This window comes from Lissotriton vulgaris, chromosome 5 (genome assembly GCF_964263255.1).
Source record: "Lissotriton vulgaris chromosome 5, aLisVul1.2, whole genome shotgun sequence".
Taxonomy (NCBI): Eukaryota; Metazoa; Chordata; class Amphibia; order Caudata; family Salamandridae; genus Lissotriton; species Lissotriton vulgaris.
The window spans coordinates 1,756,234,946-1,756,257,070 of record NC_141693.1 but is presented as its reverse complement, the minus strand read 5'-3'; the positions used below and the strand labels follow the sequence as shown (position 1 = coordinate 1,756,257,070).

Sequence of the window (22,125 nt, the reverse complement as noted above, 5' to 3'; positions counted from 1 at the left end):
ACGAACGGATCCCTCGACCCCTCACAGTCGGGCTTCAGGGCCAACCACAGCACCGAGACCGCCCTCATCGCTGCCAGCGATGACATCCGTGCCCTGCTTGACAACGGAGAAACAGCGGCCCTCATCCTCCTAGACCTCTCCGCGGCATTCGACACTGTCTGCCACCGCACCCTAGTGCAGCGCCTCAGAAACGTCGGAATCCAGGAGAAGGCTTAGGAGTGGATCATCTCCTTACTCGCTGGAAGAACACAGAGAGTCCGCCTACCCCCGTTCAGGTCAGAGGCCACCGAAGTCATCTGCGGCGTCCCTCAGGGCTCCTCGCTCAGCCCCACCCTCTTCAATGTCTACATGAGCCCCCTTGCGGCCATCGCACGCCAACACAACCTCAACATCATCTCCTACGCTGACGACACACAGCTGATCTTCTCCCTGACCAACGACCCCGCCACCGCCAGAGCCGACCTTCACGAAGGGATGAAACACGTAGCCGAGTGGATGATGACCAGCCGCCTGAAACTGAACTCAGACAAGACGGAAGTTCTCATCCTGGGCTCCTCGCCCTCCGCCTGGGACGACTCCTGGTGGCCGCCCGCCCTGGGCGCCGCACCCAAACCTACAGACCACGCACGCAACCTGGGCTTCATCCTGGACTCCTCTCTCTCCATGACCAGGCAAGTCAACGCCGTCTCCTCGTCCTGTTTCAACATCCTGCGCATGCTACGTAAGATCTTCCGGTGGATGCCCACCGAGACCAGGAAGACGGTCACCCAGGCCCTCGTCACCAGCCGTCTGGACTACGGCAACGCCACCGCCAAGCTCCAGAAGAGACTCCAGCCTATCCAGAACGCCTCAGGGAGACTCATCCTCGACATCCCCAGACACAGCCACATCTCCAGACACCTGAGAGACCTGCACTGGCTCCCGGTCAACAAGAGAATCACCTTCCACCTCCTCACCCACGCACACAAAGCCCTGCACAACCAAGGCCCGAGTTACCTCAACAGCCGCCTCAACTTCTACGCTCCCACACGCCACCTTCGATCGACCAGCCACGCCCTCGCCGCCGTCCCCCGCATCCGAAGAGCCACACCAGGAGGAAGATCCTTCTCCCACCTGGCCGCCAAGACTTGGAACTCCCTCCCGACCCACCTCCGCCTGACCCAAGACCACCGCGCCTTCAGGAAGCAGCTCAAGACCTGGCTGTTCGAGCAGTAGCGGACCCCCACCCTCCCCAAGCGCCTTGAGACCCTCCGGGTGAGTAGTGCGCTATATAAATGCTATGATTGATTGATTGATTGATTTTGTAAAGCAGTCGTACAGCGGTTGGTTTCTTGCCGCTGAATCTCGGGAGTGCCGGAGAATTTAACAGTTCAGTTGTAAGCCTGAATGTACAGCCAAGTCTTGATTTTTAAATTTCAGTAGATCAGTTGTGGACCTGATTTCCAAAGGAATCGAATTCCGTTGTTTAGGGGCCAGGATTGCAAACCTGGCTCCTACTTGTAGCTTGAACTTGAAAGTAGGTATTGACAATAGCTGGAGGTGGGCCGAGCGAAGGTTCAGTGAAGCCATATATCTGAAGATAAGACTTTCTGTAAATCCGGGGCCCTGACCGTGCATTGACTTGAATACTAAGCAGCCGATCTCAAATACACAGCGTTGGGGCATGGGGAGCCAGTGCAATTCCCTCAGGAGAGGGGAGACATGCTGCCACCTAGGTTGCCGGTAGATCAGTCTTAGCTGCCTGTTTTTGAACTATCTGCAGCCGTTTCATAAGACCAGCTGGTAGTCCAAGGTACATTGCATTGGAGTAATCTTGGCGTGATAAAACCATAGCCATTACCACCTGTATCAGCGCGGCTTGATTTAACAATCTACTTAGCTTTCTGATTTTTCGCAGCTGGTGGGCACAAGAAGAGATAACGAATCCCACCTGTGTTTTTAGAGACAAGTCATTAGATATTGTAATTCCGAGGCTCTTGGCCGATGGCGAGGGGTTAGGAGGGGGTCCCAATTCTCCTGGCCAATAGTGGGGGCCCCAGAATTTCAGGCTGCCACCTTTCCGGATAAATTCAGTCTTTCCTGGGTTTAGTTTTAGATGATTTCTGTCCATCCAGTGACTGATAAACCGCATGGTTGACTGAAAAATCGAGACTGAGAGGTGAATTATCGACGGTGAAGAGCAGCTGCAAGTCATCAGCGTAGTTGAAAGCGACCATTTTTTTTTCCTTTGGTGACCTGATCAATGGGAGGAGGTATAGATTACATAAAAGAAGGGAAAGTGAAGAACCCTGTGGCACCCCACACGTAGTTCTTTGCTTCGGGCCATGAACGTGGCCAGGCGAACTGCCTTAAAGCGATCCTCCAAAAAGAGCATATCCAGCTTAAGGTTGGCCCCTGGATACCTGCTTCCTTGACACGGTCCACCAGAATACCATGGTCGACTGTGTCAAAATTTGCAGATAGATCTAACAACACCAGGGCCTGCAGAATGCTCTTGCCAGCTTTCTCCCGTAGGGTGTCCATCACTGCAGTAATGACTGACTCAGTGGAATGCTTCTGAAATCTTCCAGTGCCGCTCCTACTTTGACGCTAGGCTGTGTTGCATTGGCCCTTTCGCTGGTTGTAACAGACCGCCTATGTCTTGGCGTGTCTTGTATTTTACTACCGGACTTCTGCCCATGGATTGGTCGCCTGTCAATGTTGTCACATGTGTCTAGCTGATGCTCTTGTGGATCTCTCAAACCCTAGGTCCAGTTCCACTTCTGGCGGTTTCATTAGATTCCTTTTAATTCCAGCATATCTAGTATGCGTTTTCTTGTTCCATACTGGCACTTCCTGCACAGGAGTCAGCCTCTAACCTCCGTTGCCCCATGTATCTTTACAGGTGCAAGTTAAACAGTGTTTTTTCCACTGTTTTGCATAGTCAACCGTAAACACTTGTTGCTTTCTGTCAACACCTCAGATCCTAATGATCCCTCAGGCCCTAGGCTTGGTTCATCTTCCTTTTTTCGAAGTTGTGGACTCTTGCTCCAGCACGGGCTTTCTCTCCATCAACCCAATATACACAAAAGGGGTTTTCGTGCTGTTCTTGTCGGCTTGTGCTACCTTTGCCTTCCATTATTATCCGCTCTCTTCAGAGCTTCATGGTCTAGGGGTTAGCTGTGCTGACATTACTGTCCCCACTGTGCTTCGTCACATGATTGACGGCACTGTTTTAGTCACATTATTGGCGGCTAAGTTCTCTCTGGAACTTGGTGGGGTTCAGTCGCAGACCCGCCTTCTCTACGGGTATGGCTTTCTAAGTTAGGGAATCTGTGGCTAGACTTCTCTATCCGATGAACGAGTTACTTACCTTCGGTAACAATGTATCTGGTAAAGACATAGTCTAGCCTCCGATTCCTTAACGCCTGCCCGTCCTCCCCGTTCTGCGAGGACCTTTTCAGGTTGGGCTCTCTATACTAGTCTCCCTCTGGATGGCTTGCCCTTCAGCGGGGTGACATTTTATTTTCATTCCGACACAGAATGCTTCATCTATTTTCATTGCTACTCCGCCCATTATCAGGATTGGGCAGTATGCTCATGTCATGTGTTCTTTCCAGCCTTTGGCCTGGTGTGCGGTGTGAAATCTTTCATGTTTTTTCCCTCCACCCCGCTCTCCCCTTCCCCAACGCCTTGGGGTCTTTTACCACCCTGGCAACCAATTGGTTCAAGTCTATTGGCTCTTCCACATTCTATTGGTCTCTTATTGGGGTTACTGCGTCTCTCACTGGTGATGTTTTTTGGTGAGTTATCCTTAATCCTGTGTTTCGGACTTATTGTCCTTCACAGTTGTACATTATGGATGTGGACTTTCTGTCGTCTGTCAGACTGTTTTTTCATATCCTCATCTCCCTCCAAAGGCGATTTGGCCTTCACTTTGTGGGATTGTTTTTCAGAGCTGTGCTCTGCTCTTCCTTTTTAGGTTTTTCACCTTGCAACGCAGCGCGAAGCGTTGTCGCCTGCGAGACCTATAGATGTTGGCTATGCTTTTAAGGGCTTAAAGGGAGACAGGAGAGGGGCACGCTGCAGGCCGGATCGGATCGGGATGCGTGCATTCACCACGTCCAGTTACGCGCTGTGCCCATCTCCTGTCTCCCTTCTCGCTACTGCCAGCATGCACATGGTCCGTGACAACGGCGAGGCGGACAGCGCCTCACGCTTTCACTATTACACACGCCGCTGTACTACAACACGCGGTCCCTGACAACAGTGAGACAGACAGTGTTTCACGCTTTCACTATCACACTGCCAGCAGCCCCATTCACCGGGCTGCTGTGCATAGACTCCATTCCTCTCTTCTCCGCGGGGTTCTCATTCGACTCCCTGCAAAACAGACCCCGCCTCTCCACTTAACTCGGGCCCCCTCCTGTGACCCGGGACTTTGATCGCTACTGCGGGGCTCTCCCTTCCTCATAGGAGCCCCGCATCAACGAGCCACACCGGCCTCTTCCGGCCGCGTCACAGGCCCTGCCCATGTCACTGGCAAAGATCCCTGACTTCCTGGTTTTTCTTTCCCAGCCACCCCTCCGTACTGCCCAAAACCTCCTTCCACAAGACTCGCCCTGCACCGAGTACTCTCTCAGCATTCTGTTGTACCCCGCTTTTCTCCCCAGTTCGCCTGAAAGCACCCCTATACACGGCCTCTGTCTGTAACGATTCACATGCGCTGCCTTTTACTCGCCCAGTACTCCGCCTGCACACCCTGTGTACCTAGTTATCCCCGTACCTCTGCACCCCGTACTCCCCCAAGCTTTGAACCATACCTCAGCACGCCCGTGTCACGCACCCCCTGTGCCCCATACCTCCGTGCACCCTTGTATCGCCTACCTGTGCCCCGTGTGTCATCCTTGTGTCTTGTACCTATGGACCCGCTGTATCTTATACCTGCGCCCTCCCCGTGCCCCATATCTATGCACCCCCTGTGCCCCATATCTATGCACCCCCTGTGCCCCATATCTATGCACCCCCTGTGCCCCATATCTATGCACCCCCTGTGCCCCATATCTATGGACCCCCTGTGCCCCGTAGCTCCGCCCTCCCTGTGCCCAATTCCTCCGCACTCCCCTCTGTCCCATACCTCTGCACTTCCCTTTGCCCCATACCTCCGCATTCCCCTGTGCCCCATACCTATGCACCCTCTGAACCCCTACCTCGGAACTTCATTGTATTCCATGCATCCGTACTCCCATGTGCTCCATACCTCCGCACTCCCCTGTGTCTATACCGCCTCACTTCCCTGTGTCTATACCGCCTCACTTCCCTGTGCCCCATACCTCCCTGCCCCTCTGTCAAATACCTCCGCATCCCCCTGTGTCTCATACCTCCGTATTCCTCTGTGCCCTGTACCTCTACATTTTCACTGTGTATCTACATCCGCAATCCTCCGTGACCCGTTCCTCCATATTTTCCCTGTGCCTCATACCTCCGTGCTCACCCGTACCTACGCACCCTGCCTCATACCTCTGCACCCATACCTCCATACTACCCCAACCCCCGCACTCCTCTGTGCCCCGTACCTCCACACTCCTCTGTGCCCCGTATCTCTGCACTTCCCTGTGCCCCTACCTCCGCACTCTTCCCAGCCCCGTAGCTCCGCACTTCCCAGTGTTGCCCGTACCTCCAAAGCCCCCTGTGCCCCATACCTACACACTCCCCTGTGCCCCTGCCTCCGCACTCCCTGCCTCCACATTTTCCCTGTTCTTTTGGTGGAGGGGCTTAGCAAATGTAATTGGCATTTAGGGGCTGGGTGGTAGATAGCCTTTCCAGTCGGATAAAAGTGATTTTATGACATTTGTGCAGTCCTAATTTGACAATTGATATTAGGTCACCTTGACGAGTGGATGAATATTGGAATATAATCTTAAACCTGTTTCTCTTAAGGGTTGGGATCTGGCACTACTGTACAGGGTATTACTGTTTTACCATGATATATATAATTGGGTTATTTTACATATATTTGCCAGTGACTTTATGCACAAATGCAAAAATAACAATGGACAGAATGCAGAACAGTGTCATACATTCACCCCAGTACAGAGATCTGGGCCTAAATCCATCGTTTTTATGCTCACCATGACATTCCAGTTTGGACCCAGGCGGCGGAAAATCAGTCTTGACCCTGCGCCCGATGGTAGCAGTGCAGCCGGAACTGCCAGGCCAGGTCCCTGTATGCAAAGTATGAGGTTGTGAGGGATAGGTGATATATGCTGCTTTATACGAAGGTCCTTGCATTGATCGATCACTACAAGCAGCGCTTTAAGTGGGATGAAAACAGGGGGGTGGTCCTCTCAGGGCGTGGCGTAAAACACAAGCTAAAATAACAAGCATTTATAATTCAATAGGTCCCGCATTATTAAAGTGTGAGCTATTGGCATTGTAAATGACAATGCCTTTTATTAATTTGCATCAGTGCGTAAACAAGCACTTTGTACTTATAGTCCATGCTTATGAGAAGCAAGGCTGGCAGTCTCTTTTACTGCCAGCCTTGCTCATTGTAAGCAAGGACTATACGTTCAAAGTGCGTGTTTATGCACCGATTGCAGGTTTTAAAAACAAATGAATAAAAGGCATTGTCATTTACAATGCCAATAGCTCAAACTTTAATAATGCGAGACCTATTGCATTGTAAATGCTTGTTCTACTTTCAACATCCAGTGCCTGGCACTGTCCTTTATGGTGCTGGTTTTTTTTCACCTTTCAATTCCTTTTTCATCATTTTTGCACACTGTTCCCATATTCTCACATTGTTTGGGGGTGGCTCCGCGTTGTGCCGCGGAAAGGTTTCTCCAAAGAAGGGGGGCGGAGCTAGCCGGCGTCGATGGCGGACGCGTGAGCCCTCGGCTCCTCGCAAAGCTCCAGAATTATCCTGCTTGACTATCCTTGAAGTGCTCGAATTGGCGATAGCTTGCCTGGAAACATCTGCTGGCACCCCGGGCAGTGATCGAAGATCTGTTTGGCCGGCTGCAGGACGTGAATTCCTGTACATTCCGGGGCATTATGCCTGGTGGCGCGCCTGTGGCGGACTAGGCCGGAAGCAGCGGGCTATCCTGGAAAAGAGGCCGGGCGACGTCACTGTGCGTGCGGCCACAACTCCGGCGGCTGCCGTACACCGTGCAAGCCGAGGCGAGTTTGGAACGGACCCTGGATTGCAAAGTCCTACACCTCCTACCCTACACAGCCCCGGTGGGACAGGGGACTGGAGACGCAGCGGAGCGGTGGAGCACACAAACTGAGGAGCCGCGCCACGTGGTGGGGCGACATCGAACCCGGCGTTGCAACCGGGCTCATTTGCACAGCTCGCATGAGGCTCTGCCGTCTCCCCGTATTCTGTTGAGGGACTGCTTATCTGGGACAGCTGAGTAGGACCGGACCCTATCTGGCACTGGGTTGTTCTGGAACCTGCGGACAAAGAGGTACTGCCCGCCGTTGCCGCCGCCATTTTATACGCATCGGCTTCCTGACCACTGGTGACGAGGTATCGAGGACCGGAGCGGACACCTGATCGGCCGGGGCGGCGAGCCTCTCTGCTCGGTGCTGCTACGCACCGTAAATACCATGGGGAAGAACGATGCGACCCAGGGGAAGATCTCCTTTGAACGGCGCCGTCTGAAAGGATCGGAGGTTCCGGCACCGGACACGTCGCCGAAGGGAGCGGCAGCGGCGCCGACCCAGGCTCCGACGGAGCTCCGGGACATGTTGGCAGCCATGGAAAAAGGCATTCAGGAGAGTATTGCGGTGGTGGGCACCAAGATAGACGCTCTGTCGTACCGCATGGACCGTATGGCAGAGCGTGTGGACAAACACGCGGAGCGCCTTGACATGGCGGAGCGCCGGCTCACTGAGGCCGAAGAGGCCCAGATGGAGTGGGACAAGGAACGCAAGCAATTGGACAGACTCCTGACAGTCATCAGGGACAAGACAGAGGACCTGGAGGCACGTTCTCGCAGATCCAACCTCCGCATCACAGGAGTGGCGGAATCCACGCAAACGGGGAAAATGGAACTATATGTGGAGAAACTCCTGCAAACACTCCTGGGAGAGGGAGTCTTTTCCCCCATGTTCATCGTGGAACGCGCCCACCGCACGCTGGGCCCGAAGCCCCAGCCTGGCTTGCCACCTCGCCCCATAATCGCGAAACTGCTCAACTATCGCGACCGGGACACTGCCCTGAGAGTGGCGAGAGAGAAGGGCAAACTCCAGCATGAGGGCATGAACATCTCCCTCTACCCGGACTTCACATCCAAGGTGCAGGAGGAACGGCGGCAGTTTGCGCCATATAAGAAGCAGCTTAGAACACTAGGCCTGGACTATGCCATGCTGTATCCAGCCAAACTTCGGATCAATACAGGTGGGAAATCGTACTACTTCACGGACCCGAAAGAACTGCATAAGTCCCTTAAGACCTGGACACGGGAAAGGCAGGAGAACCGGAGTGGCCGGGAGGACGAGGAGGAGGTCTCTATGGAGGAACAGGACTAAATGGCGGCTGGAGAAAGGGTTGCTCCTCTACACACTGGTCGGATCATGGACACGGACAATATGGGCGACCCAGCCTTGCAATGGCATCTGATCCACGAGTTGGGGATGGACAACTTGGTGACACTATGGTGCTGGTAAGGGGATGTGTGCTTCGCGGCAGTATATACTGAGCCCGGGGAGCCAGTCAGAGTGAGTCTGAGTAACACTTTCAAAATGCCTTGAGAATTGACTCTTGAATGGAGCTGAGAGGGGAGCGGTGCTAGCCATCACTTGGAACAGTTAGGGGTGTACTGCATTGGTGCGCTCTGCCCTTGAGCTTTTGGTTGTTTTTACTCACTGAGGGGTTGGTGTCGGACTATTTGACGCTACACCTGTAGGGGGTACATGGGGGGGGAGAGTGGGGTCTGTCTGACCAGGTTGGGGGAGGTCGGCTGTGGGTGGGTTGCTGCATTTGGGGTGGGAGCTAGGCTCGGGGAGGGGAGGGGGGGGTGTCTGGTTGGGGTTGTTGGTGGGGTTTGCCTGTGAAGTGTGTGAATTGAAGTGTTCTGCTGTCCCTGTTCGCGAGCGCCGGAGGGCGATTATGAGTTGGGGTGTCCTACTGTGTCCTGCACTGTCCAACCTTACGGTCCAAGCTCTGAACCCACTTAGAAATGGCTGATACAACACCGACTTTGCACGCACATGCCCGGAATGAGCTGCAGTTACTGACTTGGAATGTGCGGGGCCTGAACGACTTCCGCAAAGTAAGGAAAGTCCTTAACTATCTTAGCAGACATAATGTAGACATAGCTCTGCTGCAGGAGACACACCTTCCACTCTCCAGCAGAATGCTCAAAGCCAGGGGTTTGTCGGGGAACACGGTGGCGGCGGGTTACACCACTCATGCCAGAGGGGTGTTAATTTGGGCTAATCCAAAGTCACGGTTGCGGCTCATTCCGGTGCACACAGACCCAGACGGTAGATATGTCCTGGCGAGATGTGTGGGTCAGGGGATGGACATACTACTAGTGAACGTCTATGGCCCAAACTATGACCACCCTGATTTCTATAGGACCCTGTCAGCTATTGTACGAACACATGCACAGCCCTGGATGCTGTGGGGCGGGGACTTTAACTTTGTGTTTGACCCGTCAATGGACCGCTCTGCGGGCCCTTCCCGGAGACCTGTGGCCTCGGCCACGTACATGGCGGCTGAAATGATCAAATCTGACTTGCTGGATGTCTGGAGGGAAAAGCATCCGAGGGCGGGTGGGTTTACACACTATTCTGCATTTCACGATGTACACACCAGGATAGACTACTGGTTGGCACCCCCCCTGGTACTTAACAACATTCGCACATGCACAGTCCTCCCACGCACGCTTTCAGATCACTCCCCCATTCTTCTCCGCCTCGCAGCGCCCAGGAGAGGGATCCCAGCCTTCACCTGGCGGTTTCCGCCTTTTGCACTGCTTGACGAGGCCTTCAGGGGGGAACTGGCAGAGGAAATAGAGCAGTTCTTTACTACAAACGTGGGCACAGTGGATGACTTCTTTACGGTGTGGGAGGCATTTAAGGTGTACATCAGGGGGGTGGCGATGTCGAAACATTCTAGTGTGTTACGATCCATTAGGCGGGACCTAACAACTCTGGAAACGAAGATGGCGGATCTTGAGGCAGAGCAGCTGCGGCTGGGCGGCGAGGCGGAAGACGGGGCGCTGTCCCAACTCCTGTCCGAGTTTCAGGCACTGGCGGACAGAGAGGTCCTTTACATGGGCAAGTACGCCACAGCGAGACAATATGGGGAGGGTGAGAGGCCTGGGGCGCTTCTTGCACGCATGGCTCGCAACACCAGACGACCGCTGGTCATAGTGGAACTGAGAACTCCGGAGGGAGACACAGTGACGGACGAGGAGCAGGTACTTCAGACGTTCAGGAACTATTATGCGGAGCTATACCGAGCTAAAACACAGGGAGTGGAGGGCGAGATGGAGGACTACTTAGACCATATAGCCATGCCGTTCCTCAAGAACTCGGACAGGGAATTCTTAATGGCCCCCTTCCACCAAGACGAAATATTAGAGGCACTGGCGGGCATGCGCTCGGGGAGTGCGCCGGGCTCAGATGGCCTCACGGTTGGCTTTTATAAGGCATTCAAGGACCTGCTGCTGCCACACCTAATCACCCTGTTTGACGCCATCTGCGAGAACGGTGAAATGCCGACCACCATGCGGGAGGCGCTACTCATCACCATACCCAAGCCGGGTAAACCCCCAGATCTTTGCGGCTCGTATAGACCCCTTAGCCTACTTAATGTGGACGCCAAAATCTATGCCAAGGTCCTGGCCACCCGCCTGGCCCTGTTAGTGCCTGGGCTGGTCGCCCCAGAGCAGTCCGGGTTTGTCCCGTGCAGGAATTTAACCTACAATATCAGAACAGTGTTAGGCGCGATGCAACATATCAAGCAGGAGAATAGCGCATTGGCCATATTCCTTGATATGGAGAAGGCGTTCGACTCGGTTGAATGGCCCTTTATGGTTCGGGTGTTGCGCAAGTTGGGATTGGGCGAACAGTTCCTTCAACAGGTCGGCGCGCTGTACCATCGACCCTTCGCCAGGCTCCGCCTGGGTGACAGGGTAACGGACCCGATTGACATAAGCAGAGGCACTCGACAGGGCTGCCCATTGTCGCCGTTGCTTTACGCTCTGGTGGCGGAACCCCTGGCGTGCGCCATGCGGGAGTACCACAGCCTAGAGGGGGTTAGCTTCCCTACATATAAGATAGGGATATCAACGTATGCTGACGACACGCTGTTGTACGTCAGAGAACCGGAAGTTAATTTGCCTGCGGTGCTCCGCGAAGTGGTCCGCTTCGGCTCGTTATCGTGCCTGAAAGTGAACTGGGACAAATCGATTGCGTTCCCGCTCACTCCGGCGACACGACAGTTCGACATGGACTACCCATTGCACTGGTCCGCCGACTCAGTTCGTTATCTGGGCATTCAACTCCACTCGGACCCGGAAGTCCTTGTTCGAGATAACTACGGAGTAGCCTATAACAACCTAGTGGACGACGTGGACAAGTGGATCCGTCTCCCGCTCTCCCTCTCGGGTAGGATCGCGCTAATGAAAATGGTGGTACTCCCCCGATTTCTGTTCCTCTTCCTGAATCTACCCGTGGTTTTATCTAAGACCTTCTTTAGGCAGCTCACCTCGGTGTTGGTGAGGCTAGCTTGGGGGGGGAAACAGCCCAGGGTTAGTTGGAAGACTTTGATTCTGCCTTGCGAAATGGGGGGGCTGGGAGCGCCGGACCTGGAACGGTATTATAGAGTCACACAGGCGTCGCACTTACACTCATGGGTGCACGGTGACCCTCGGACCCCGCACCTTATACTGGAGCGGTTGTTTGCAGACCCGCTCCCTCTGCCTGCTACTGTCTGCCTGCCCACAGACCGCGCAACTGGCCGGATGGTCTCGCTGAAGGCGACCAACCACGCCTGGAATTGCCTAGTGCGCTCTCGGGGCTGCACTCTGCTTTACTCCCCGCTGTTACCGGTGGAGTGGGCTCTATGGCTCGACCCGCTCGGTGAGAAGGGGGTGGTCAAGGCGCTGAGCTCTCTAAGTGTGACGAAAATGGAGGGCCTGTTTGAGGGAGGTGTACTCAAAACCTGGGACCAGCTAATAGTAGCCGGGGCAGGCCACACTCTGTTACACAAATTCCAATACCACAGGCTCCGCTCGGCCTTTCGTGAACTACTGGGCCCGGATTTGGAGGAACCTGAGGAGATCCCGGAACTAACGTATGTACTGAAGTCCACCTCGGCGGCGAAACTCATTACACAGCTTAACAAGCTGGGTGTGACACAGCAGCGTCTGCAACCGTCGAAGGCCAGAGAGGCCTGGCAGGCAGACCTACAATCCCCCATAGATGATGGAATGTGGCGCTACTGCTGCACAAGCACGCGCAAGATATCTCTAAACGGACGGCACCGCTTGGTGCATTTCAAGTATTTACAACGAGTGTATTACACCCCTGCTCGCCTCCATCGCTATGGCCTCCGCGCCTCGGCCGAATGCGAACGCTGCCGGACTCCGACGGCTAATTTCTACCATTTGGCATGGCAGTGCCCAGGAGTGCAGGCATTCTGGGGGGAGGTCTTTGCTGAACTCGATCAAATACTGGGGGAGCCTTTACCGCGTGCCCCGGCTTTGGCGCTACTCGGTTATTCGAAACCACTAGCCCCCGGACTGCGTCGTCTGGTGGACATGGCGTTGCTCCTAGCACGGCGGGTGGTAGCGTCCTGCTGGATGAGGGGGCCCCTCCCCACAACAGCTAAATGGAGGAGGGACCTGCAGTACTGCTGTACCCAGACAGAACTGTATAGTGACCTTCTCCCGCCCAGAAGCAGGCCCAAGAATTTTTGGGACCTTTAAAAAGAGTACACACAGAGGAGTGAGGAGGACGGCTCTGACACCGCTGAGGCGGTGGAACTGCAAGATAGAGTAGAAGAGATTGAGGCCGGCACTGGACACGGTGGCGCGGGGGAGGCGGGAATGGGGGGGCCTCTGGTTGACTGAGGGTGGATGTGAGAACCCGGGGATGGACTGCTGGAGGATAGTAGACTAAGGGCAGGTCTATAGGGGGGACGGGGTGGGGACACGAGGTAGGGACACCTGGGCGGTGGTATAGTCGGGACGGGTTAGGCAGACACACAGACACACACAAACGGGTGGGGGGGCAGTTTGTTGGGCATTGTTTAATTTCTTATAGTAGACACGACGTTGGCTCGCTGATTATCATATAGACAGGTTGATTGCCAGTTGTCACACCACTACAGTACAATACCGGTGTTGGGAGCCCTCGATTGGAATGTTGTGCTGCTGCTTTGCTACCTCGCCGCCAGGCCTCCGGGATGCTGGCATTAAGGCTGTGTACGACTTACATCAAGCAGCTTCTAAGAACTTGGCGCCGACCCCGGAGTTAATTCATGCACATGTGTTAATGCTGGTGTTGTCAATGGCTTTGCTGTCAATAAAGACCTTTTCAAAAAAAAAAAAAAAAGGTTTCTCCAAAGAAAACTGACGTCAGCGCGCCGGGAGGGGCATATATGGCTCCGCTGACGTCATGTCCGTGGACGACGTCAGGACGGAGTCGTGCAATGCTGCCACCTGGCTTGCAGAGTTGCTGCTGTAGAAAGTTTTCCGGATCCAGTCTGATGCCTGGGAATATTCTAAGTTAAGGAATCTTCGGCTAGACGTAGTCTCTATCGGATATATCGTTACGAAGGTACTTAACTCGTTCGGTAGTCACCGGATCTGCAGGTGGGAACTGAACCCAAGAATAGAATACCTCTAATCTGAACACCTTGTGTGCCTCAATCATAAAGTTAACACAGCCATCTGTTGCTGGTACGCCATGTTCTAACAGCTTTATAATTACTGCATGTCTGCAATTTTCTGTAATTTTAAGAGCTTCTGCATGTTAGTCTTCCCCGGGCTACTCGTGGGGTCAGTCATTTTTTTTTATTTTTTAAAGATAAGAGGTAGGATTTTGCGCAATGTGAGGAATGTTTTATTCTTACAAGCTTGCTAAACCTTCAGTCAATCCACAGAGAATATCTGCTCAGCTGAGGCGGATTCCCCTCCCCACTTCAGACGTCTCTGAAAAGTGTGATTAGGGCTTTCTGAGAAAGCATGACTGAACTACTCAGATTTAACTGTTAATATAAGTATCAAACAAACGTTGGTGGCGCTATGTAGTTCCTAGTGGACCCCAGGACCTGCGCATTTTGGATGAACTGAACTGAGGGCTAGGTGTATCAATCGCTTCCGGACACCCCCACAGGAAACGTCAGCGGTTAGACCAGCTAGCTCTACAGTGCCACTCCCACAGTGGTGTAGGTAGTCTGTGGCAACCACAGAACATGACAACCCTTATTCCTCAGGGACACTTGTGCTTGCTTTCTCTCAGAAAATACACAGGATGGCGATTAGGACGTTTCAATATTAATTTATTGGTCGAGCAACAGTCTAGTGTAAAACATATCTGCTAAGACAATTAGGAGTCAGAAGCATACGAAAGACATTGCTGGTGCCAATATAGTAAATAGTAGATACATTTCCACCGTAGTGCTAATAAGATGAACATAAGCAGCTCAGATAAAAACAATAACACTTGCATATATTTCTAAAATGCGCGCCCTAAGTCATTTGCCTAAAATGTACCTTGCCTAAGGTGGATGTGGGTATAGCAATAAGTATCTGTGACCAAGAAATCCCTAGGGATGAACCAGACCCCTCACCTGATGGTTGGGAATGAAGGACCCCAGCTCTGCATCTAGGATGAAAACCCTCAAGGGATGTCGGACTGCTGCGTGTCGAAGATTCAGCATGCAGGACCCCCGTCTCAGCTTGAAAGGAATTCTCCTCTAATTTGTAGGGGGGAGTGAGAGTCTTTTATACTAAAGTGGTCATTTCAGGGTTTTTTCTAGAATCTATATGTTTTGAAAACAATCATAAATGTTTTGAAAACAATCAGTGCTTTTCTAATCAAGCGTGATCATGCACAGCTGGCTGTTGGCCAAGGATGAAAAAAAGTGGTAACCCTTAACAGAACAAATCTGCCGTGCCTGGGGACATGTTTATTTACGTCAGGTGCAGGGATTCTTACAGAAGACTAGGAGCCTGGTTTCGAAGAGACAAGAGCAAGCTATTAGGTAAAAGGTCACCTGTTTAGAATTGTTATAGTTGTGTGGATGGAATAATGTATGTAAAGCTAGGTATACACGATGGGACTATCCTAAAAGACATGACACATTACTTACCTGTTTAACCACAATATTATTCTCTTCATAAGATAACATTGAACTGTGATAAAAAGTTTCTAAGTGTCGATTTTTCAAAGTTAGAAACTTTTTTATTGAAAACATACTTACCTTATTGTGAAGATCTTTGTCTTAAAATAAAATACAAAGTATAATTTTCAAAAATTGGTCTGGACCTCCTCTTTTAGCCGTGTGTTAGTTATCGATCACTGTTTAGCAATAAATGTCTTACGCTCCTTTGGGTTAGGCCTAAGGCTGCTATCCCACACTACTGCTAATAGAGCACCTTGGGTTATACATTGAGCCCTGTGCACTTTTGGGGAACCCCTGTATTCTGTGCACGGTATAATCATGTAGTGGTAATACCATTTACAGAACAAGCTCTATCCCTTGGCTAGCATATGTTAGGAAAACCTTTAATGACATGGACCTGATAACTTTTTCAACTCTCCAGATAGTCTTGGGCCCCAAACTTAGGCTATAGTTAAAGGAAAATTCCTCATGCTCACCAAGGAGATTAGAATTGCAAGATCAAGTAATTTAACCTAATTTCTTAACTCTTTGCCAAGTTCCACAATGCCTGGGATAGAGCAGTATCTAATGTGGGTGGACAAACCAGAACATAGGTTTTACCTTAAGAGGATCAGGTTACATTCAATTCACTATTTAGTTGCTTTCCCCAATTCTGGCTCTTGGTTTGAATCTCTTCCAGGCTGCCCATGTAATAATTCCTCGCCACAAACAACATTGCACTTTATGCTTTTTTGCACTTTATATAGCAGCCTGAGAGCACACTTTTTACGTCTGTAATAAAATTGAGGAGGAGGTACGCTTTACAAGAACATTTAATTTAACCCTTGATGGGATTGTTAACTGTATGTAAAAGAATGTTCGCCTTTATTGGTGCCTATGAAGCAATTTTATGCCATATGATAAATAGTTTTTATTTCTTTTGTTTTATTTGAACATAAATAATTTCCTGGTTACTAAATTCTAACTTTCAAAATCGAAACTATATAGCTATAACATGTTATTTGGGTCTGCATATTCTCCATGTTATGCCATAATCTCTTACTATATAATTTATATTGTTATGCTGTTTTTAAACTTGTGCTAAGTGATGGGTGATGTCCTTTCATAATTCTGTTCCTGAAAAACTATATGATGTTAAAATGTACTTTTAAAGATGTGTTTTATGGTAAGTGTTATGACCTAATAAAGCCTGTTGAATGAACAAACGAGTTCTCTAGGAGGCCGGTTTGTTTAAACATTTAATGGGGAAATTGATGTCAGAATTATTTTCATTACCATCATACTTCAATCTAACACTTTTTACTCCTAGCAGTAACTACAGATAGTAAACAAAGCTGATGTAATCCAAAAATGTTTGACTCTTGCTCACGTTTAACTTACATGCTTTATTCCAAGTCTTTCATTATTTTTTAGTGCAATCAGCAGTCATTTAGAATCATGCAGTCGTTTTAACTTGTTTCTAAAAACACATTGATATAATTGTCCTTGCATTTTCACTATACAAATATTTTGCCTTTAAACATGTAATCTGTGTTTAAAATTCAATTTTCTATTTGATCAGGTGACATACTTGTCTTCTTGACTGGTCAAGAGGAAATCGACACTGCTTGCGAGATCTTGTATGAGAGAATGAAGTCCCTTGGGCCAGATGTGCCTGAGTTAATCATCCTGCCTGTGTATTCTGCTTTGCCCAGTGAAATGCAGACTAGAATTTTTGATCCTGCTCCTCCTGGCAGTAGAAAGGTAGGTGAAGCAAATTAAATGTCTTTTAGATCACAACCTATTTTTGGGCACTGACTGTTCTGTTGGTATTGCTAGTCATTCAGCTGTTAGAGTATGAGAGGCACTAGGAAGTACCGCAGTATCTAGTGGTGTAGCTGCTTGCAACAGATCTTCAGGTGTATTGCAACTGACATACTACACGTAGAACACCCAATGCTCTGTGCTACCAAGTGCCTGTATAAGTTTGTGTTCTGATGATAGTGCTGGGATAGAATTAAGTTACTCATGTACAAAGAAGATTCCTTTGAACAGGTTGTTTTTGTCATTAATGTATTAGTACCGGAGTGAGTTTATTATCTTTAACCACATCAATTAGGCACTTGTGCTCAAATGCCTTTTATTTCGGTCCACACATCTTGACTTTTATTGAAGAGGCTGTGATGCATCATGTCAAAGATGGCAAAGGGTTCAAGTGTGACTTAGACCAGTTTGGCTTATCCAGTACAACATAAAACTTAGGGCCATATGTATGAACACATTTTCCCATAGACACAGAATGGGTAAAACCCTTTGATACATCTGGCCCTTAGTCCATGAACGTGATGGAGTCAGTTTCTGTAGCGTGTTCTGGGCAGAAGCTTACGTGTCAAGGTTTCAGCAGCTAAGGAATGTCTGGGATGAGGTGTGATGTGATCTAGGAGGCTTAGTTTCTAACCTTGATCAAGAAAAAATGGATTCAAATCCTGTCTTTCACACGTCACCATCAGTCTTTTAATTTCGAGCAGTTCCAGTAATCTTCCATTTCCCTGTGTCTTCCTTATAGTGTACATATGTTGATCTTAAATATGAAAAAATGTACAGTGTGCACAACCTAACTGCTCTTGCAATGCTCCTCTTATTTTTGTAATCCTATCTCAACTGGACTCTGTACACCATACTATCCTATGCACAGGACCACACGATTAAAATGTCCTGGAACAATAAATATTTTGTCTGCAATACATGTTGCTATTTTCGAGAACTAAGTCTGCCCTACATAAAAAAAGCTAACATAAAAAAAATCCTAGATTATTCCTAACCAATTATTTTGAACATTTGTAGATGAAATTTTAATTTTATTGACTGTTTTTTTAAATTGTATTTTATTCTTCAAACGTGTTTCTGAAGGTAGATGCAGATTGATTGCTATGGAGGGTTATCAGGGCAGGAAAATAGCTGTGATGTAATAGCCAAGATGCAATTTCCTTGCTGCAATTAGAGGTTCAGGTGATACCGCCAGTTCTATTTCGAAATTCCCCTCCTCGCTTTCTGAATCTTTCAGTGGAGGTAGGCAAAGAATAATAAAAGCATATTGTGCATCATCCTTTTCTTAATATATGAAAAAAGGTGAACTGAGGGCTGAGGCAAAAACACAGAGACTGCACCTGTCAACAGAAATTCAGGCAAGTAATGTTGGTGCAGGATAACCAGGGAATACACCCCTCTCCACTCCCTATTTGGGAAACCCAAAGTTAAAACAGCATAAAGGATAGGAATTCCCCACACAAAGATTATAGATACACACAGAATCAGTTGAACAAAAGTTGTTATTGACGATTTAAAGAAATGTTTCAAGTCTGTATAATCTTGTTTTCTTTTGAAACGTATTCTTTATTAAAAAAAAACGAGTACATCAAGCTGACAAGATCCAAGATACAAAATCCATAAGCCGACGTGTTTCGTCCCATTAGGGACTTCTTTAAGGCTCTAATATCAGTTCAGGGTGTACATTCACATTCAAAGTTAGTATTTCAACAATTAGTTCTTGTGACATTAGTTCAGCGCAGTGCTGCACTGATACCCAAAGGAGAATGAATTTGAAACAGGGGCGATAAAGGGTGACTATACAGACATGTTACTCTTATGTCACAACAACTAATTGTTGACATACTAACTTTGAATGTGAATGTACACTCTGAACTGATATTAGAGCCTTGAGGACTTCCCTGTTGGGACGAAACGCGTCGGCTAATGGATTTTGAATCTTGGATTTTATCAGCTTGATGTATTCGTCTTTTTCAATAAAGAATAATTTTCAAAAGAAAACAAGATTATACTGAATTGAAAAATGTCTTCAGATCGTCAATAAAAACTTTTGTTTAACTGATTCTGAGTGTATCTATAATCTTTGTGTGCGGAATTCCTATCCTTTATGCTGTTTTCTTAATATATCTAAAGTGGTTAATTGGTGGTAGAATAACATTTTACTGTTTTCTAAGACCTTGGAATGCATTTTAAAGGACAGTAAATAGAAAAATACTTTTCTTGCAGGTTGTCATTGCAACAAACATTGCTGAGACCTCTCTGACCATTGATGGAATTTATTATGTTGTGGACCCTGGCTTTGTGAAGCAAAAAGTATACAACTCAAAAACTGGGATCGACCAACTTGTTGTGACACCTATATCGCAGGTACTGACATTTTTTAGCTTTGCACACATCTTAAAATCAATTGAGAGATGAGTACCATACATGTGAGAAATCCAGTGATGACATTTAATAGGTTTTTGTCTGTTTTCTTCGGGAGCAAGAAGTTGAGATGCTTAACAGTATGGAAAATTGAAGTGTTATATCCAAGTCTAAGTCTCTGGAGTTTTATTTCCATTTACTCAGATTACATCAAGAATACAGAGTGCGATGCAAAATGAAAGTACACCACCTTACCATTGCGTAGTTTTCATATTCACATATATTTATGATATTCATTTAGTCCACCCCAAGAAGAAGTAATCGATTGATCTAACTTCATGAGACAAATAATGTATAAAAATTTCACATTTTCATAACTTAGTAACAAAACAATTATTCAACATTCAGAAGCCTAGTGTGAAACCATAATTGCACCCTTATTGCCTCCGTATCAGTTAAAAAGATATTTTGAGGTAGATATTTCTGAAGAAGTGCACCTGATTTCTTGTTCGTCTGGAAGTTGTACACCCCATCTCTAGAGTGTTCAACACAAGGGCTTACTCCTGTTCGAACTACTGAAAGACTTTGAAGTAAAAAATGCACCACAAGTGCAAGAAAGCCAAGTGGGACTCTACCCCATAGGGTGCCTTTGAGTGGGTGGAGCTCTCTGAGTGAGGAAAGGGGTGTAACTCAAGCTATTTTCACGTACTGGAGGAGGACTGGAGCCTCAAGCCTATACTCGACCTCTTTCCATTGTATGTCTATCTGAGGGTCAGAACACTTCAAGTTTGTCTTGCTCTCCTACAGCCTTTTGTTGGCCACTTGTGTGTTCTTGAAATTGTTGGTAGTGGTTGCTGCCCATTTTAAGAGATCTGGGATGCATCTATTCCCGTACCTTGAGGACTGACTGCTCAAGGCAGGTTTGCCAGAGCCGGTCATGGACCACCTCAGGATAACGGTCAAACACCTGATATTTTTGACAGCCATCAACTAGTCGAAGTTCTACCAGAGAGCCACACAGAGGATTCCCTTTATGGTTGCTATCCTGGACACCGCCCCAGTGTCTTTGGGGTTAGACCTTTATGGGTCTCAGTGAGCATGCTTCTGGGGCCCTTAGCCTCTTGATGGCTTTTTAACCTGAATGCCAACTGGCATATGCAGCCTTGCGGTCGAACCACAGATTCCAATGGGAACAGCCTCAGGATAGCCTCACCAACTATTCAGGTCTCTCTATGATCTTCAGTTGTGACTAATGAGCAGCAGTCTGATTTGATCATTGTGACAAATGCACCTCTGGAGGCTACTGTGGCGAGGTACCCGAGAGAGGTGGATATCAAAAGTCTGGGATCCCCAGCACAGAGCCAGTTTCACATAAATACTTTGAAGCCTTGAGTGATCCATCTAGCTTTAAAGGCCTTTAGTCCGTCAATTAAGTGGATGCTAGTGCAGGTCCACATCAGACAATCCATTACCCTTCCTACTTCTTTTTGGGCAGTCTCATCCTTCTAAAGAGGAGGAGAAGCTTGACTTTAAAAGGACTCAGTTTCTACATAGATCACGCAAAAGACCCTCAGGGGGATGATCACCTCTTGGCGGGGTGCTCTGGAGTAAAGACAGGTAAGCCTACAAAGCCCTTGGGGTGAATTCAACCAGGGACAAGGCAATATGACTGAAGAGTTCCCTGGATGCAGTTTGGTTCCTGGAATATTCTAAAAGTAAGAAACCTGCAGCTGTATGGAGTACCCACCAGAAAGATATTCACTGAAGGGAAGAAACTTGTTTATCTGGAAGATCTGAGTGACATGGAGATGACTCTCCCACTGTTACAGTTCCTTCTGTCACTTCTAGGAGCACCTTCTGGGTAATATTGGAAGAAGGATCTTACAATAAAAAAACTTGAGTGCACTCATTTCACGTCGAGATTTGGATCAGTGACCCAGTGCTCGCCATAAAGTGCTAGTCCAGGAGATATTCACCTCCCTGAGCACTCTCACCATTGGTAATGCCATTTTCTACTTCTACTCTCAGATTGCTCTATCTAGAGCAGAGAGACGCCTTTTTTAAATTCTTATGTAAAGCAGAAGAAATGACACTTACTTAAACGTCTGGAGGCCTCAGGCCTACACAATGCTGTGCTGTCTGCCGATTGTTTCTCCGGTGCGTGTTACTCCCTAACTGACTAAGAGGGCGGGGCGCTGTGTACTATGCTGCAGACGGACGAACTTGGAAAGGGAACGCAGATGATTGGTCCGACTCGCGCATCATGCCCTAAACTCTCTCTGTCATTGGCAATGAACGTGAGAGTTTAGGGTGCGATGGGCGAATCGAACCAATGATAGCGCTTCCGTATGGCTTTTGGTGTTGCATGCACTGATACAATAAGGTGGTATGCAATTACGCGCACCGCACATACTAAATAGAGGTCAGAGTGCACTACAGGGACTGTCACCGTGGCCTTCTGAGGCTGTTACTGGGGCCGATTTTGCTAAAAATAAAATCTGCACTCTGTGACAAAACCGGGCCCCATTCCTTCCAGCCTACCGGGGGATTGCCTGGTGCCCGGCACCACCAGTCCGGGCCTGATCCTCCAGCCATGCTGTATT

At 48.9% G+C, this 22,125-nt stretch overlaps 1 protein-coding gene across 1 annotated transcript in view; it reads left to right on the top strand.

The window, feature by feature from the left end:
* DHX8 (DEAH-box helicase 8) overlaps positions 1-22,125 on the top strand; it is a 318,773-nt gene that overhangs the window by 267,396 nt on the left and 29,252 nt on the right. The window contains exons 16-17 of the mRNA XM_086924012.1: positions 16,914-17,095; positions 19,385-19,525. Of these exons, the coding sequence (XP_086780138.1) occupies positions 16,914-17,095; positions 19,385-19,525 (323 nt within the window). The remainder of the gene's footprint in view (positions 1-16,913; positions 17,096-19,384; positions 19,526-22,125) is intronic.